Source organism: Diabrotica virgifera, chromosome 7 (genome assembly GCF_917563875.1).
Source record: "Diabrotica virgifera virgifera chromosome 7, PGI_DIABVI_V3a".
In the NCBI taxonomy this organism is placed as follows: domain Eukaryota; kingdom Metazoa; phylum Arthropoda; class Insecta; order Coleoptera; family Chrysomelidae; genus Diabrotica; species Diabrotica virgifera.
In genome coordinates this window covers 163305718-163325102 of record NC_065449.1, presented here as the reverse complement: position 1 = coordinate 163325102, position 19385 = coordinate 163305718, and the positions used below count along the sequence as shown (strand labels likewise).

Here is a 19385-nt window from a genome sequence, read left to right as displayed (position 1 = left end):
TGTAGAGAGTGAAAATTCTGATTCAGAAAATGTACAAGATTTTGATTTTGTAAACATGTACCATACCTCTTTTGATAATGTTAATAATGGTTTTATAAAACCACACAAGGCAAATATGTTAATTAATGATTGTACTATTTTAATGGAACTGGATTCAGGCGCAGGTATCTCTGTCCTTCCTGAAAATATTTATATCAGATATTTCAAAACCAGTGCATTACTTCCAACTAAAGTTAGACTCAGATCATTTGATGGAAGTATTATTACACCTTTAGGTGAGATTTTCGTAACTATTCAATATAATAATGTTAGGGTAGATAACTGTAGGTTAATTATAATAAAAAATGGAACAACAGCCTTAATTGGTAGAGATTTAATGAAGACATTTAATTTCGAGATTAAATTACCGGGAGTTCCTAACATTAATATAAATAAAATAGATCAGGATGCAGAGATAGCAAGGTTAGTAAAAAAATATAGTTCTCTCTTTAGTAATGAATTAGGGCATTATAGGTTTGAAAAGGTTGACTTAAAAATGGAACCCAATGCAAAACCTATATTTTGCAAACCAAGGCCATTACCTTTTGCTTTTAAAAGGGATGTTAATGCAGAATTAGATGAACTTGAAAGTAAGGGTGTCATTACCTTGATTGAAAATGCTGAATGGGGCACCCCACTGGTTCCCATTGTCAAGGAGACAGGCAAAATCCGTGTATGTGCTGACTACAAAATAACCGTAAATAAATTTCTAATTGATGTCAAGCATCCATTGCCAAGAGTGGAGGAGTTATTTGCAGCCCTCCAGGGTGGGCACCTTTTTACAAAACTTGATTTCAAAAATGCTTACAACCAATTGGAGCTAACGAAGGAGACAAAAAAACTTTTAAGTTGGAGCACACACAGAGGTATTTATCAGGTAAACAGGCTACCATATGGTACAAGACCGACCTGTAGCATTTTTCAAAAAATTGTAGAAAAAGTTTTGTTAGGTATTCCAAATGTTATTAATTTCTTAGATGATATTGTGGTAACAGGTCCTAATAGAGAGGAGCATCTAAAAAATTTGGAAAAATGTCTTTAATAGACTTCAGAAGGCAGGCTTTAAATTAAATTTAGATAAGTGCATGTTTTTCCGGCCTGAAATAAGGTATCTGGGGCATATTATTGATAAGGAAGGGTTACATAAAGATCCAGGAAAAATTAAAGCCATTATTGAGTGCCCCAGACCCCAAAATATCTCTGAAGTTAGGGCATATGTCGGGATGATCAATTATTATGGTCGTTTTGTGGCCAACTTATCAACAGTACTGGAGCCATTGTATAGGTTATTAAGAAGAGATGAACGTTTTAAGTGGACGTCAGAGTGTGAGAATGCATTTTTAAAGGCTAAGAGGGAAATTTCTTCAGGTGCGGGCCTTGCACACTATGATCCACAGATGGACTTAAAATTGGTTTGTGATGCTTCCAGCGTGGGCTTAGGTGCTGTTTTAATGCATGTGTATCCAGATGGGTCAGAGAAGCCAATCAGTTTTGCTTCAAGAGTGTTAAGCAAACATGAAGCTAAGTATTCCGTTATACACCAAGAGGCTTTGGCAATATATTGGGGTGTACAAAAATTTTATCAATATTTATTAGGGAAGCATTTCTTTTTATGTTCTGATCACAAACCACTGATGGCCATATTCGGAGAGACAAAGGGCATTCCGCAAATGGCAGCAGGGAGACTGCAGAGGTGGGCACTATTTTTAAGTGGATTTCATTACACCTTTAAACATATTAAGGGAGTAGAGAATAAAACAGCTGATGGACTTTCACGCTTGCCTCTTTCCATACCTAAGGAGGTACAAAGTGATGTTGAGTTTGATTATTTTAATTTTCTGGTAGAGGATAAATTACCAGTTACCGCTGTAGAAATAATTAAAGGAATACGGTCAGACATCGGTTTGAGCAAAGTTTTTAAGTATGTAAGAGATGGCTGGCCAAAAACAGTTCCAGATGAATTGAAAGCATATGCTAACAGGGCTAATGAGCTTACCATTGATAATAATTTAATTATGTGGGGGTATAGGGTAGTGGTACCTTCCAAGTTTCATAAACAAATCTTACAGGAATTGCATAGTACTCATAGCGGAATAGTTCGAATGAAGACAGTAGCAAGGCAATATTTTTGGTGGCCTGGCTTAGATGGAGATATTGAATTGTTTGTAAAATCTTGTGAAGCATGTTTAAAGAATACTACAACTCCACGAAAGGCACCTTTAATTAAGTTCCAAGAAGGAGCTCATGTATTTGATAGAATTCACATTGATTTTTTAGGACCGTATCATGGGAAGAATTATCTTGTTATTACAGATGCATACTCGAAGTGGCCCGAGGTATATGAGATGTCAAAGACTGACTCAGAACATACCATCGGTAAACTTCGAGACTGTTTTGCCCGATTTGGGTTGCCAAATCAAATTATTTCAGATAATGGTCCACAGTTTAATTCAGAGGAGTTTCAGCGATTTTGTAAAAATAATGGCATTATTCATAAAACTTCAGCTCCTTATCATCCAGCGACAAACGGAGCGGCCGAAAACTCAGTTAAAACCCTAAAATATGCAATAAACAAAATGTTAACAGGCTCCCCGAGCAAGAGTATATCTGAGTTGATTTCAAAATATTTATTTTCTTACAGAACTACCCCTCATTCAGTGACATTTCAAACTCCTGCCTATCTCATGTTTGGGCGTAAAATTAAAACCAGATTTGACTTTTTGACATTTAACGATAAGACATTGAGAGCTAGAGAACAACAGATAAAATACCATAAAGGTAATAGGGTGGTAGAATTTATAGAAGGAGAAGATCTTTATGTTAGGGATTACAGGGTAAATGCACAAAAGCCTAAATGGGCAAAGAGTAAAATAGTTAGAAAATTAGGACATCAAACATTTCTATGTCAGCCTTTAGATAATCCAAGTCTTGAATGGAAAAGACATTTGGACCAAATTGTTAAATGTGGTCATTTTTACGATGAAGAAATATCTAAAATTTCTGATGACAAGGATAGAGATACATGTGATCCACTAAGTTCAGTTCCAAGTACTTTTATAAGTTCGCCATTACCTTTAAGTGAAACTGAAGCTTTGGTAACCTTAAAAAATACCAGTGAGACCCAAGGAGTGTCCGGTAGTGTTGAAACCGAATTTTCGAGTGAAGATATCAGTGCGGTTCCTTCGTCAATTAAAGACAGTGCATCAGAATCAACCGTTGGGTTGCAGTCACCTAATATTAAGGAAAGATTGAGAAGAACCATCAGACCGCCGGATCGTTTAGATTTATAATTAAGACTATGACAATGTGGTTTTTATATTCGGATCTTGGTGTGGAGGGATGTAATGTATGCTACCTGTAACAGTTATGTTACTTCCCACCTCTACAAATCTATCTATGACCAACTTCACAGATAACCTATAATATGTAATTCAGACAGGGTTGCCATATTACACGAATTATCGTGTAATTACACGATTTGTTCCTATTTTACACGATTACACGAATCAAATACGAAATCTTACGATTTTTACCATTAAAAATTTTCAGTAGTATTTTTAATACATTTTTATTAAAATTCACTTAATACTTCCATGTATTGTTTAAAAATTACTTTGCAAAGAAAGATAAATCCTCGGAAATTTGTAATATACCATAATGATAACATAAACATCATTGGAAGAGTCTCAAGTTAAGTACTCATTTACACTAAAGTAAAATATAGGGGAATCCCCTGAAAATATTAGGAAGGTATAAATATTAGCCAGTCACCAACCGTTCTTGAATGGTTACGCGCATGCGCGATAGCGAATAATTATGCGCAATAACACAGTTTTCGTTACTGCGCAGACCCGTAACCACTCAAGGACGGTTTATTAAGCATTTCCCGACTTTACACGATTTTACACGATTTTCAGTAGTCGAGTTTCACGATTTTTGCTTCACTTCATCTGGCAACCCTGAATTCAGATATTAGCATATGTTCATTAAGTATAATGAATAAAGGTTTCATGCCGTCTAAATTGTTTAATATTCTTGGATGTGGACACCACACTAAAGATATTTTTAGAAAAATAATATCCATCATAAAATTCAGTTTATTATGAAACTGGAAGAAAACGAACAACTGCCACTTTTAGATGTGTTAATAATAAAGAAGGAAGACGTTCATTACCAGAGAACGGTAGTTCTCGCCAGTGGCGCACACCCACCCCCTACACGCGACACTATATATACACGAAATTTTCGATTTTCTAAATCTGACTGAATTAAAAATTGGGCCAACTCCCATACCCCCAACCCATTCATTATGTCAACCATCCATTTTGGTCCAAGGGTGTGGATTTTACGGCCCTTCATATTTAGGGTCTGTTTTTCGTTCTCGTCCCCAAAAGCTTCAAAAATTTAAGTCCGACCTTTGCGGCTTCTAATAGTAATGATCATTACCTTTCCAACGCATGTCTAATTTTGAAAATCGGTTATACCATTCAAAAGTTACCGAGCTCAGAAGTATGACTCAATTTTTATTTAAAAAATGGAAAATGTTTGTGGATATGTATGTACGTGTGTGGAAAAGTTACACCGATTTGAATTTTTTTTCTGTGTTTGAAGAGCGGGTCAGGACCGATTCAGAACCGGTGTAGTTTGTGACTTGACCACCCATAAGCCAGCTATAGGACTTAGTAAGTACAAAACGGCATATTTTTTGGGGGTATATATCTTCGGTTCAAGAAGAGACAGGAGAACAGAAAATACACCAAATCAATAGTGTTGAGTTAAGCTTTCAAATGGTGTCTAAGCCGTCAGGATCAGGCATACACACGGCTCAGTATAGCCGAAAAACTGAAAAAGTAAACTTTGAAAATTTTGGTTCTTCGACAATTACTCAAAATTTCAACCTACGAATTACGCCAATAACTGAGCATTTGTAGAAGGACTCTAGACGAATCTAACGGTGTATACCTCATATCCGGGAAAATTCTAATTTTTAAGTTATAGGTTTCATAAGTATGATCAAATCTATTTCCTATGGGAAAAACGGTTTCTCAAGCTCAATAAGTCCTGTAATAGCTTCAGTTACCATACTTGACCTTAGATTCATCAGATACAACTGGTCAATACGTTTCAAACTTATGTTTATTGATCAAAATCGGTTAAGCTGTTTAGAAGTTATTAAGCTGCAAAAGTATAATCCAATTAAAGATTATTCCCGAAATGGTTTATGTAGTTGTAGTGGTTACGACGCTAAATTTGATCTGGCAACGGGCAATTCGAGTTCATTTACCGGCCATCTCAATATTTTTTTTCAATCTATTTCGAATAGAAAAAATCTAGTGTACATTCGATGGACACTAGATCATTTGGGAGATAATGCAACAAAGGTGACCATATTTATAAAGCTTACCGTGTAATCGAGGAACATTGCATTCAACTTGATACATTTAATTTATAAATATCTTAGAAAAACTCCTGATACAAGAATAAAAAAACCGCTAAACGCCGTAAAAATGAGTGGCACATACAATATTCCAGCTACAAAAGATCTGATATGAATATTACGTGGCGCGAAAATGTATTTTCTTTTTGATGCAAAACAAAATTCTAGTTTTATTTTAAAAGATTTTCCATAATATTTGCTAAATTTGAAGTAAACGCGCCACAAAAGAGTTTCAAAATTCAAACTGTATCAAAGTTACTCTTTTGTGGCGCGTTTACTTCAAATTTAGCAAATATGAAAAGATCTTTTAAAATAAAATTAGAATTTTGTTTTGCATCAAAATGAAAATATATTTTCGCGCCACGTAATATTCATGTCAGATCTTTTGTAGCTGGAATATTGTATGCGCCACTCATTTTTACGGCGTTTAGCGGTTTTTTTTATTCTTGTATAGGATATATACACACAGTATACACCGAAAACCCACACGTACCGAGAGATATCTACAAACTGCTTCACGTCACCATCGTGCGCAATTACATTAAGTTACCTATTAAAACTCTAATTACAAAATCTGAAAGACTGACAGACTATACGCTGTGAGCTCGTACGTAGAGGGGATATTTACAAATTCGCGAACGCCAGTAGTGACAAGTTTGTAAACGTTTACTGGAAATTTGACATAAATGTCAAAGTGATTAATTTAAAATTAAAATTAAAAACATTAATTATAAACAATATTAGTTGGTCAAAGCTGTGGTATATATTTTTACCTTAAATATACCTACGTTTTAAATACTGAATTTAAGTTTTTTTAATGTTCCGTAATATCTAATTATAAATAATCTATTATAATCTTAGCGCCATCTACACGATTATTGTCAAAGTATCCGAAGTAAGAAATTGATATTTTATCAATAGAACGTCAAAATGATTAGAAAAATCTTAAAAAAATCGATTACAATTTAATTACTTTTTTGCGTTGTAAATATTAAGCGATAACAATTAAATAATAAATTTAAAAATTACCGGTAAAAGTTGAATTAGTAACCGCTAGGAGCGACACCAGCGAAGCTCAGAGCGTATAAGAACATAAAAAGGAAGAAATGAGTAATATGAAAACAGCGTTAAGAAAGAGTGGTTTCTTAACATATAGGTACCTACTATCGAAAAAGTCCAGAATGCTTAAAGAGGAGTTAATAACCTAAAAGAGACGAAAAACCTTTTTAGAAATCTTCTACCATATTATGTAAAGGGTACATAAAAAGGGAAAATAGGGAGAGTGCTAAGAAAACACAAAATGGAGAGGATATTTAGTACTGACAGAAAATACTGAACTATTTTACCATTCGAAACAACAAAAATATAGATATAAAATCAATACGTATACAATATTCCATGTGGGGATTGTGACAAATCATACATCGGTCAGACTAATACCGGGTGTCCACTTATATTTTCCCCCATTTTAACTGCCTATAACTTCTAAACGGCTCAAGATAGAAATATGCGGTTGTCGCTGAAATGTTTTATTTTAGTAAAAGTTTTGTCTGAATGGACTGAATTTTTTATATCGCTTTAAAATACGAAAAGAAAAATGGCGGATTTTTGAAAAAAACGTTGTTGACTTTTTTTTAATAGAACACCCAGTATATTTTTTGTAAATTGAAAGAAAGGTCATTCACCTATCCAGCGATATAAAGTTTTTCAAAATCGGTTGTCAAATCACTGAGTAATTAATTTTTAAAATGAGCGGTGCAACGTGGATATCACATACCTAAATAACATAACTAAGCAAATTGATATTATGTTATGTGATTTCCACATTGCATCTCTCATTTTAAAAATTAATTGCTCAGTCATTTGACCACCGATTTTAAAAAAAATTATATCGTTGGATAGAGAAATGACCGTTTTTTTAAGTTTTTAGGTAAATGGCCATTTTTTATGTCGCTTTTAAATAAAAAATGGCGGAATTTTGGAAAAAAAACGTTGTTGACTTTTTTTATTGAAACACCTAGCATATTTTTTTGTAGCTTGGAAAAACGGTCATTTACCTATCCAGCGATATTAAATTTTTTAAAATCATTTGTCAAATGACTGAGCAAATAATTTTTAAAATGAAAGATGCAATGTGGAATAATATCATTTTGCTTAGTTATGTTATTTAGGTATGTGATATCCACGTTGCACCGCTCATTTTAAAAATTAATTACTCAGTGATTTGACAACCGATTTTGAAAAACTTTATATCGCTGGATAGGTGAATGATCTTTCTTTCAATTTACAAAAAATATACTGGGTGTTCCATTAAAAAAAAGTCAACAAGGTTTTTTTTTCAAATATCCGCCATTTTTCTATTCGTATTTGAAAGCGATATAAAAAATTCAATCCATTCAGATAAAACTTTTACTAAAATAAAACATTTCATCGAAAATCGCATATTTCTATCTTAAGCCGTTTAGAAGTTATAGGCAGTTAAAATGGGGGAAAATATAAGTGGACACCCGGTAGTAGAATCCATGTTAGGTGAGAAGAACATCGAAAGGAGAGAAAAACGTTGCCCTTTCACAACATGTGCCAAATAAAGGACGTAAGATAAACAATTGGGCAAACGATTGGAAGCTAGAAAACAACTAGCTAAAATGGAAATTAAAAGAAAACGTGAACTCAGAGAATCGATAGAAATAGAAGAAACTCCCAACAGTTTAAACCATAGATATGATGCTCAGTGACTTCCAATAAAATGGAAAAGAGTATTGAAGAATACAAAAATAAATCAGGCAACACGACCAACGAGTAGGACCACTCCTACCTATAAACGTTCAGGGCCAATCACAAGAAGCACTGCCAAGGAAAAGCGAACAGCGTTGACCGGGAGAGTCAGTTTATTTCAAGCACCAGCAAGACGTGGTAGATACGTAGTAAAAACGTGGATATTGAAGGCGGAAACCCTATCAAAACTTCAAGCTTTTGAGCTATGGTTGTACAAAAGGATCCTGAAGATACCATGGACAGACAAAGTCACCAATGAAAAAGTTCTATGGGAGATAAACACAACCTCAGATTCGCTCAACATCGTGAAGGGATGTAAGCTGCAGTACCTACTTGGGACAAATAATGAGAAATCAAGGCAGATATGAGCTATTCCAATGCATTTTGCAAGGTAAAATTGAAGAAAAGAGGGCCCCAGGACGAAGAAGAATATCCTGGTTTGCTAACGTAAGAACATGGTATAGAAAGACCTCAACACAACTACTCCGTCTAGCAACCAACAAAATTATCATAGCCAGAGTGATCGCCAACGTTCGGAACGGACAGGCACCCTAAGAAGAAGACCAGCAAGACTGGCTGACTTGACAATGGCAAGTGGGACCTTACCGAAACGTTGTCAAAACAATGGTTTTTCTCAAAACCCGAATTATTTAACGTGTAGTCAAACCCGGAAACGAAAAAATCATTTGTAATATAATATACTCACGGTAGAAAGCTCGATTTCTCTCCACCGACAAAAAGAGTAGGTCCTTCATACTTCATTGTATCATCGAGGGGAAATTCCCACATATATTTTAAATCCTTTTTTAGAACAGGCAAATTTAGTTTCCAATTAATGCTAAAACAAAAACCTCTTAATATACCCATCATCTGTTAAAAATATATATCTACCCTCATATTATTCACCTTCCATCCTCTTTTTTGATAAGGTTTGACAGGAGAAAATTTCTTACAAGCATACAAGTAATTTTTGAATTTAATTGTGTGTCTACGTGTTTTTTTGCTTCAGAGAGGGAGACATTTGTAGGTATTTTGACGTTCATAAGCGTATCAATAACATGTAAAAAGTTATCCATCTGCATTCCAGAAATTGGAGAAGTGTCTTCTACAATTAATTTCTCTACCAGATTGGGCTGAAGAAATTAAACATATGTAAATGATTAGAACATAATATAAAACGTACCTAAATTACTAAAACGTACCTTACCTAAACGTACCTAAAAGAGCAGCAATATTAACAACTTTTAAGTAGTGTATTGATCGAAATAAGTAACTTATCCAACATAAATAAGATGAAGGAAGAAAAAGATTACACTCCATTTAGGCGCGATTTTCTCATAGATAATTTATCTTCAGCGGCGTAACAGAGGCCCCCGCAGCATGAAGCATGCAGGGGGGCCGCAATATGTCAAGGGCCCCATCTTGTCGTCTAATATAATATGTAAAAATGCGATATTGTTATATTATTTTACACATACATACGCAACGTTTTTAAGCAGTGTAGTATTGAAAATTAAATTGCCCATCAGACAGTTATTAATATTATGTATTAATAAAATTGTAGATATATTCGCTGATAGTAGTGCACGAAGGAAGTTGTTCATCTCAGAATAATACTATGTAATCATGTAATCATTTATTAATTTTTGTTATATTTTATTATATACCAATAAAGATAAAAAATGTAAGTTGTCGTAAACAGTGCATGGATACACTTACTAGTAGCCCAGTAAAGGACCGCGTTTTGTAGTATAATTATCAGCGTGACGAATGTGACGATGGATTTGCTTGACAATTTGCATTTAGGTTCTACTTACCCTCCACTTCAATGTTGGACTTGTGCCGTTGATTGCATTTACTTGGGGGGGGGAGGGTAAAAGTCTCGAGGGGGTGACAAACAAATTGACTAATTATAAGCAACTTTTGTTCTATAGAGTTTCTTTATCTAAGTCAATACTTTTCGAGTTATTTGCCAGTGAAATTGTTTATTTTTCAACAAAAAAACCACGTTTTCAGGCGGTTTTTCGTAAATAACTGAAAAAATAAGTATTTCATCGAATTAAATATTATCGAAAAAATATTTTTAGTAAAAATGTAGCTCACAAAAAAACAAAAAAAAATGGTGTATTCATGAAGACAAGCGACACAGTAAAAACAAAGTTGTAGCTCATGAAAAATTGTTCTTATTCGTCCAATTCCTAATTGAATATTTCAACGTGAAATAACGAGAAATTTGGTTTTGAAAACTTTTCGGGGAAACGCATTAAAACTTTTTTAAATGTTTAAAGAGATGCTTTTGTTTTATTTTTCAAAATAAAGTTGACCCCCTTTTTTGGTAAAAAAAATCGTGAAAATCTCCCCCTACTTAGCACCCTAAATAAAAATAATCGTTAGCACTTTACCAGTTACTTTATACATACAGTAAGAGTCACCGTACTAGACACATGGGTATGTACCTACTTAATTGCTATGCTTATGGGCTAATCCGGTCCGTTCTCAGATGTGACTTTCATCCCTGTCATGTTACTGTCAAGAAACTATTCAAAATAATTGTTTTTTGATACAAAAAAATACATTAGTTAATAGTATTATTACTCTGTTTTAATTAGTCCAGAAAGCCACTGCGCATCCGCTAGGAAAAATATTCTAATTTGGATTTTTTGCACAATCTTACTCAAAAAGGACTCCTTTTAACAAATTTGCATGTTGCCAGGACCAAAAGGTGGTCAACAATTTTTTAAACGTTTTTTTTTTTGTTTTTTTTCCTAAAATTATTTTTTTTTGCGTGGAACAAAGTTTTTTTTGGGTTTTTTGGATCATTCCAAACAGAAAAGGTCTTTAGTGACTTTTCTCTAAAAATATTAGTTTTTGGCATATAAGCGATTAAAAATTGAAAAATTGCGAAATCGGCCATTTTTAACCCTCAAAAACTATGTGAAAAACTGAAAATTTGAATGTTGCCAAGGTAGGTAGATATTCTTTAAACATCGATTAATGAAATCCCGAAGAGTTTTTTGCAATATAATATTCAAAACTCCTTTGTTTTTTAATTGATAATCAAGCGTGCGCGACACTATTTTCCACCCACAGTATGGTGCAAATGAAAGGAATAAATTAGTTATTTCATAAACTGGCGACTTTAAGGAAAAATCCCGACACAGGTCGATTTGTATTTTTAAGTTACGATATTATGGCATATATGGTATACTAGTGACGTCATCCATCTGGGCGTGATGACGTAATCGATGATTTTTTTAAATGAGAATAGGGGTCGTGTGCTAGCTCATTTGAAAGGTTCTTCAATTCTCTATTCAGTAATATAAACATTTATATAATTAATTATACAGGGTGTCCTTCTACTTCTTTTTTGTCAAATAATTTAATTTAATAAAAAAATTTTTGGACACCCTGTATAAATAATTATGTAAATATTTACATTACTGAATAGAGAATTGAAGAACCTTTCAAATGAACCACACGACCCCTATTCTCATTTAAAAAAATAATCTATTACGTCATCACTCCCAGACGGATGACGTCACTAGTATACCAAACATGCCACAATATCATAACTTAAAAATAAAAATCGACCTGTTTCGGGTTTTTTGCTTAGAGTAGCCGGTTTACGAAATAACGAATTTATTCCTTTCATTTGCACCATACTGTATACACATGCAACAGTGGAAAATAGTGTCGCGCACGCGTGATTAGAAATTAAAAACAAAGGAGTTTTGAATATTATATTGCAAAAAACTCTTCGGGATTTCATCAATCGATGTTTAAAGAATATCTGCCTACTTTGGCAACATTCAAGTTTTCAGTTTTTCACATAGTTTTTGAGGGTTAAAAATGGCCGATTTCGCAATTTTTCAATTTTTAATCGCTTATATGTCAAAAACTATCATTTTTAGAGAAAAGTCACTAAAGACCTTTTCTGTTTGGAATGATCCAAAAAACCTAAAAAACTTTGTTCCATGCAAAAAAAATAATTTTAGGAAAAAAACAAAAAAAAAAACGTTTAAAAAATTTTTGACTACCTTTTGATCCTGGCAACATGCAAATTTGTTAAAAGGAGTCCTTTTTGAGTAAGATTGTGCAAAAAATCCGAATTAGCATATTTTTCCTAGCGGATGCGCAGTGGCTTTCTGGACTAAATAGTTATTTATGATATAAGTGTTAAAAGTACACGTTTAAGGCACACATGTGAAAGTTTGCAGAATGAGCGAAAGCGAGTTCTGAAATTCACATGAGTGCCTTAAAAATGTACTTTTTAACACGCATATTATACAATATTTTTTCTACAAACGTAATTACAGGACAATATCTACAAAAACTTTTACTTGAACTTGACTGACATTCCAATTTTATATTTTTTTGACGTTACATCAAAATTGCATATACGGTCAATACGAACTGCAGTGCCTTAAAGTAGCATTTTTACAACTATAAACTTCAAAATTAAATCAGCTGTATCTGTAAGTGGCTCTTACTGTATATATACAAAAATATGTATTGTTTATAAATATGATCTGTAAGTTTGACCGGTTAAAAGTTCTTATTTATGAAAAAAATTTGGTTTTATAGTAAAAAAACCTTACAGTATTAGTGATACGAAAAATCTCAAAGAGTAAAGAAATGGAGGTTTTGCTTGTATAAATATTTTGGTTTTATGTAAGACAAAAATTGATTAAGATATGTCTGTTTAAAATTTGCATACACTCGTGATTAGTGACTCGTTCAAGCCCTTTCAACTATAATCCTTTCAAAAATAAGCACTTTGAACCGGTGAAACTTACAGGTCATATAATAAAAAGTTAAGTAATTTGTAAAGCGGTAATGATTAGTTTCATTTGGGGTGCTAAATATGGGGAGATTTTCACAAATTTTTGTTTACCAAGAAAAGGGGTCAACTTTATTTTGAGCTTAACTCGCTTAGTTTTGATATTAGAAACTTTTATGAAAAAAATGAAAATAAAGCTTTTTTAAACACTTTATTTTCGATCAAATGCTTACTTTTTGAGTTATTTGCGAAAAACCGCCTGAAAACGTGTTTTTTTTTTGTTGAACAATAAACATTTTCACTCGCAAATAACTCGAAAAATATTGACTTAACCACTTTGGCGTGGTCACTCAAAATTACACGGTATCGCCCTATTTCACGTTCATTTACTGGGCTATACTCTGTAACACATAAGTTTTTGTTACACAAGTCACATTTAGTAATTTTTTTATAGCGGGCCCCATTTCCAATTCTGCGAGGGGGGCCCGACGGAGTTTGTTACGCCACTGTTTATCTTTTGAAGAATGCTGCACTATTACATCAGCAATTTACCAAATAGTATTACGTTTTTTATAGAAAGAAACATAAACTACAATAATTTCATAATACATGCAGTATACAGTAAGGTGGAGGAGATGAAATGGAAGGAGGCGAGTGGGGTAAAATACGAAATACGACAGAACTATCTCAATGCAACTAGAAAGCAAATACTATAAAACTGCCGTAGCTATTGCAGCACTGATAGTTGGAAGGTTGACAAGAAAATTAACAACAAATATATCTATGTGTGGGAAACGAGAATGTTTAAATGCATGAGTCAAGTAAATTAGGAATGAATATATTATGGTAGGGGAGCAAAGTATGCTAAATGTGCAGTCACTCGAGCGCTTTGGTGACCTATTGGGTTGTGAAGAATAGGTCCAAAAACCAAAAACAGTTAAGTAAAGTTTTCCATTTTAGTGGGCGCTTGCCATTTTTTAATTTAATTTTCCATTTTCAACAATCGTTTTTTCCGATTATAACGCCATCTATCCATAATTCTAAAAATTGTTTCGAATAAAAGTTACTTATTTTTACGTAAGGAATCCAAATCGGCAATAAAAAATAAGGGCCCTATTTAAGATTTTAAAGTAACCCCCCACCCCACCTCCGCGGGGGGTCGTGTTTGGTGCCATTCGATAGATTTTTAAAAAATATTGAACAAGTATATTTTACAGTTTTTCGATCTGATGTTCCTTTCGCGAAATATCGCGGGATTCGTATTTAAAATATTAAATTTACCCCCCACCCCTCCCGTGGGAAAGTCGTGTTTGGTATCATTCGATAGATTTTTAAAAAATATTGAGCACATATTTTTTAGTTTTTCGATCTGTCATTCATTTCGCGAAATATTCGCTTTTTTCTTGTGAAATTTTGGGACTCACCCATTTCCTTACGCCCCGCCCAAATCGTCAGATTTTTAAAATATACACTTTTTTGCATGTACTTAATTTACCTTATCTTAATCTGACAATTTCGAGTTTTTTAAGGATAGATTTTTTATTTCGGGCCCCCCTTAACGAACTCCCCTGTGTTAAGAGCCAATATATGGTAGAGGTACATCTGCAGGGTACCAGGTTTCTCCCCATATGATAATCTGACGCGCTCGAGTAACTGCAAAAATCCCCGCTTGGGCTCCCCTACCATTAGGAAAGTTTAGATCTGAAAAGTAAAAAAATCTACGTACCTACGTACGTAACAATAAACGATCGGTTCGTTTATACGAATTTATTAATACAATTTTACAGACTGAATTTATCTTATATATAAACTACTAAACTAATTCTAATAAGAGCGCGCTTATATACTAAACAGCGTTATACCCCAGGCTGTGGGTGAAAAAACGTGATATAATTCAGGAATTTTTGAAACCTATTAGGTGTTGTAAAGGACGATGCCAGGAATAACTTATACTAAAATGTAACCAAAAATTTTGTGCGGTTTTTTATTTATGACGATTTTCATTTGTTAAATTTACAATTTTTAAAGATTTTTAATTTTGCAGCCTAGGATATTCATTTTAGAGAAAAACTTTTAAATAGAAAATTGTAGTAAATTAAAAAACCTACAATTTGAGCTACGGCATGTTTAATTTCGTTAATACGTTATTGCAAAACAGCCTGTGAAAGGTCCAAAATGGCCGTTTTTTGCAATTGCCTTATTTATTGTAAAAATAACTTTTATGTATTTTTTAAGGCTTTAAAATGAAGATCGTTTAATACTAAACATAAAAAAATTTGTAGTGCCCGATTGGTGAACTTGTTGTTTAGATATTATAATTTGTTTATCCCAAGAGGTCAAATGTCCAAGGCTATAACTTTTTGAAAAAAAATCGTACAGAGTTAATCCAAGATCCACTCTCCTTTTAAAGACTTATATTTTCATATTCTGATGTAAATATATGCGTATAACATTTTTCAACCCATTATTTCGGGTTTGAAAATAAGGGGGCACATTTCGTTATAAACATTTAGAACTGAAGCCGCCCCTATACATCCTATGAGTTTTTCACTTGCAGGTTATTGTTGCTGAAGACAAAATAAAGATTCAAAACTAAATAAAAATTTTCTACGACCAACTGAAGTCGAGATAATTGTTTTTGTTTTCTTAAATCGTAGTGACTTTATTTATAACAATTAAGAAATTATTTCGCAGTCATTGACTAAAGAAAGACTTATATTATTTTAAAATAAAAATTATTTTAACCGAAAATTACATTTAATTATTAAAAATTATTTTTAAAGCGTAATGTAGATTTATTTTTCGTTATGACTATGATTTATTGTGTCGGTTGCCCTTAGCAACGGCTAGCAACTTATAATACATTGTATCACGGTTTTTGCTTTAAATTTTAAAGCACCGCTTGGATTGACATGAAATTTGGCAAACACATAGATAACATGTTAAAGAATAAAAATGATATTGGGCCTGTATGTGCTTTTGTCCTGGGGGTGAGTTTCATCCCTTATGAAGGGTGAAAAAATATATGTTCAAAATAAGTTCGGAAATGGATAAAACGTCTAATTCTAAGCACTTTTCGTTCTATAGCATTTTTTCACCAAGTTAATACCTTTCGAGTTATTTTCGAGTAAATACCTTAATTTTTCAACAACAAAAAAACACGTTTTTAGGCGGTTTTTGACAAATAACTCAAAAAATAAGTGTTTTATTGAAAAAATGGGTTTTAACAAAAATATAGAAAATTAAAAATTGAAAAAAATGACGTATGCATGAAATCTGTAGACCCAGTATAAACAAAGTTCTAGCTAATGAAAAATAGGTTCATATCCGTCAAATTTCAAAGTGAATTATTTCAACGTGGAATAATAAAAAAATCATGCACTTTTTGGAGAAAAATCATTTTTTAAAGTATTTAAAAAAATATGTATACCTATCTGTTTTTAAAAAATGTTTATAGCATCAAAAGTAAGCAAGTTACTCTGAAAATAAAGTTAATCTCTTTTTTTGGTTCTAAAAACTCGAAAGTCAACCCCCAATTAGCATCTTAAATAAAATTAATTATTACCGCTTCATAAGTTACTTTGCTCATGTATTATTTATATGATTTGTAAGTATCATCGGTTCAAAGAGCTTATTAAAAAAAATGGTTTTAAAGTAAATCTGTTTTAACTTTTAATTTAAAAAAATGTTTTTTTCTAAATAACTTAAAATTTATTAATGTGACCAAAAATCACAGAGTAAAAAAAATTAGTTTTTGCTGTTACAAATATTTTGGATTTTTTGCTTTTTTTTGGAAGGCAAAAATTTCTTAAGATATGGCTGTTCTAAATTTGCATACACTCGTTATTATTGACTAGTTCAAGTCCTTTAACTACTGCCCCTTCAAAAATAAGCACTTTGAACCTATGAAACTTACACACATAAACGACACATACAAGAGTAACACAACATTGAAGTAAAATTGATTAATTTCATTTTTGATGCTAATTAGGGGGTGACTTTCCCGAGTTTTTTGACCAAAAAAAAAAAGAAATCAACTTTATTTTCAGCGTAACTTGCTTACTTTTGATGCTTTAAACCTTTTTTTTTAAACACTTTAAAAAAGTTGTAATGATTTTTCTCCAAAAAGTGCATGATTTTTCGGTTATTTCACGTTGAAATAATTCACCTTGAAATTTGACGGATATGAACCTCTTTTTCATTAGCTAGAACTTAGTTTTTACTGGGTCTAGAGATTTCACGCGTACACCGTTTTTTTCAATTTTTAATTTGCTATATTTTTGTTAACACTCTTTTTTTCAATAAAATACTTATTTTTTGAGTATTTGTCAAAAACCGCCTAAAAACGTGTCTTTTTTGTTGTTGAAAAATGAACGTATTTACTCGAAAATAACTCGAAAGGTATTAACTTGGTGAAAAAATGCTATAGAACAAAAGGTGCTTAGAATTAGACGTTTTATCCATTTCCAAACTTATTTTGAACATATATTTTTTCACCCCTTATAAGGGGTGAAACTCACCCCTAGGACAAAATCACACAGAGGCTCAATATCATTTTTATTCTTTAACATGTTATCTATGTGTTTGCCAAATTTCATGTCAATCCAAGCGGTGCTTTAAAAGTTAAAGCGAAAACCGCGATTCAATGTATTATAAGTTGCTAGCCGTTGCTAAGGGCAACCGACACAATAAATCACAGTCGAAACGAAAAATAAATCTCCACTACCACTGGCGGATCCAGGGGGGTGTCACGGGGGTCATGACCCCCCCCATAATTGTAAACCCACGTATCCTAGGGTTGGTAAAAGTAAGTGAACTTGCATCAGAGATAGGTAATTAAATCACCCTCAAGACCCATGACCCCTCCCAAACAAAATTTCTGGATCCGCCACTGTCCACTACACTTTAAAAATCATTTTTAATAATTAAATGTAACTTTCGGTCAAAATAATTTTTATTTTAAGATAATATCAGTCTTTCTTTAGTCAATGACTGTGAAATAATTTCTTAATTGTTATAAATAAAGTCACTACGATTTAAGAAAACAAAAACAATTATCTCGGCTTTAGTTGGCCGTAGAATATTTTTATTTGGTTTTGAATCTTTATTTTGGCTTCAGCAATAATAACCTGTAAGTTAGAAACTCATGGGATGTACAGGGGCGGCTTCAGTTCTAAATGTTTATAACAAAATTTGCCCCCTTATTTTCAAACCCGAAATAAGAGGTTGAAAAATGTTATACGCATTTATTTACATCAGAATATGAAAATATAAGTCTTTAGAAGGAGAGTGGATCTTGGATTAACTCTGTACGATTTTTTTTCAAAAAGTTATAGCCTTGGACATTTGACCTCTTGGGATAAACAAATTATAATATCTAAGCAACAAGTTCACAAATGGGGCACTACAAATTTTTTTTATGTTTAGTATTGATAGATCTTCATTTTAAAGCCTTAAAAAATACATAAAAGTTATTTTTACAATAAATAAGGCAATTGCAAAAAACGGCCATTTTGGACCTTTCGCAGGCTGTTTTGCAATAACGTATTAACGAAATTAAACTTGCAATATCTCAAATTGTAGGTTTTTTAATTTACTACAATTTTCTATTTAAAACTTTTTCTCTAAAATGAATATCCTAAGCTGCAAAATTAAAAATCTTTAAAAATTGCAAATTTAACAAATGAAAATCGTCATAAATAAAAAACCGCACAAAATTTTTGGTTACATTTTAGTATAAGTTATTCCTGACATCGTTCTTTACAACACCTAATAGGTTTCATAAATTCCTGAATTATATCCTGAAATCGACCTATTTTTCACCCACAGCTTGGACTATTATTGTTGAGAAATCTGGACTCACCATCTCTAGTTTTCGCATAACCTTCCACCTACCGCTTGCCCCTCCAAACGACTTCCAGTACATATCGTGCTCCGCCCAGAATACTCTGGTCTACATTCAAGTTGGGAACCGTTATGCGAGGGTCGGTCAAAAGTACTTTTTCGCTGCAATAGTTAGGGGATATTTGAAATCGAAACGATCATCATCATTTACTAGAAAGAATCACTGAATTCCTGGAAGGAGTAGGAGAAAAATATCAAAGAAGATCTCATGGAAGATACTTAACAGGGCATTTGTGACGAAGATTACCATCGGCATGACTGTAGTCCTCCACAGCACCATGTCTATCCGCTCCCTCTAGACGTAATGTTGTTAAACACAGTTTTCTTTGTTCTAACTACCTTGAAACCAAGCATCGCGCTGTTGATTACATTTCCAGGTATGCATGACATATTTTCAACAGAAGCCATCACTCTCTACTTTATATTGACTTGAATAAGCGAGAAGTCATG

At 32.9% G+C, this 19385-nt stretch overlaps 1 protein-coding gene across 1 annotated transcript in view; it reads right to left on the bottom strand.

Annotated features, from left to right (window-relative positions):
* The window catches only part of LOC126888839 (protein ABHD11-like), a 43581-nt gene that overhangs the window by 4131 nt on the left and 20065 nt on the right, over window positions 1–19385 (bottom strand). The window contains exons 2-3 of the mRNA XM_050657264.1: window positions 9158–9384; window positions 8958–9089 (exon numbers count right to left, since the gene is read on the bottom strand). Coding sequence (XP_050513221.1) covers window positions 8958–9089; window positions 9158–9384 — 359 coding nt within the window. The remainder of the gene's footprint in view (window positions 1–8957; window positions 9090–9157; window positions 9385–19385) is intronic.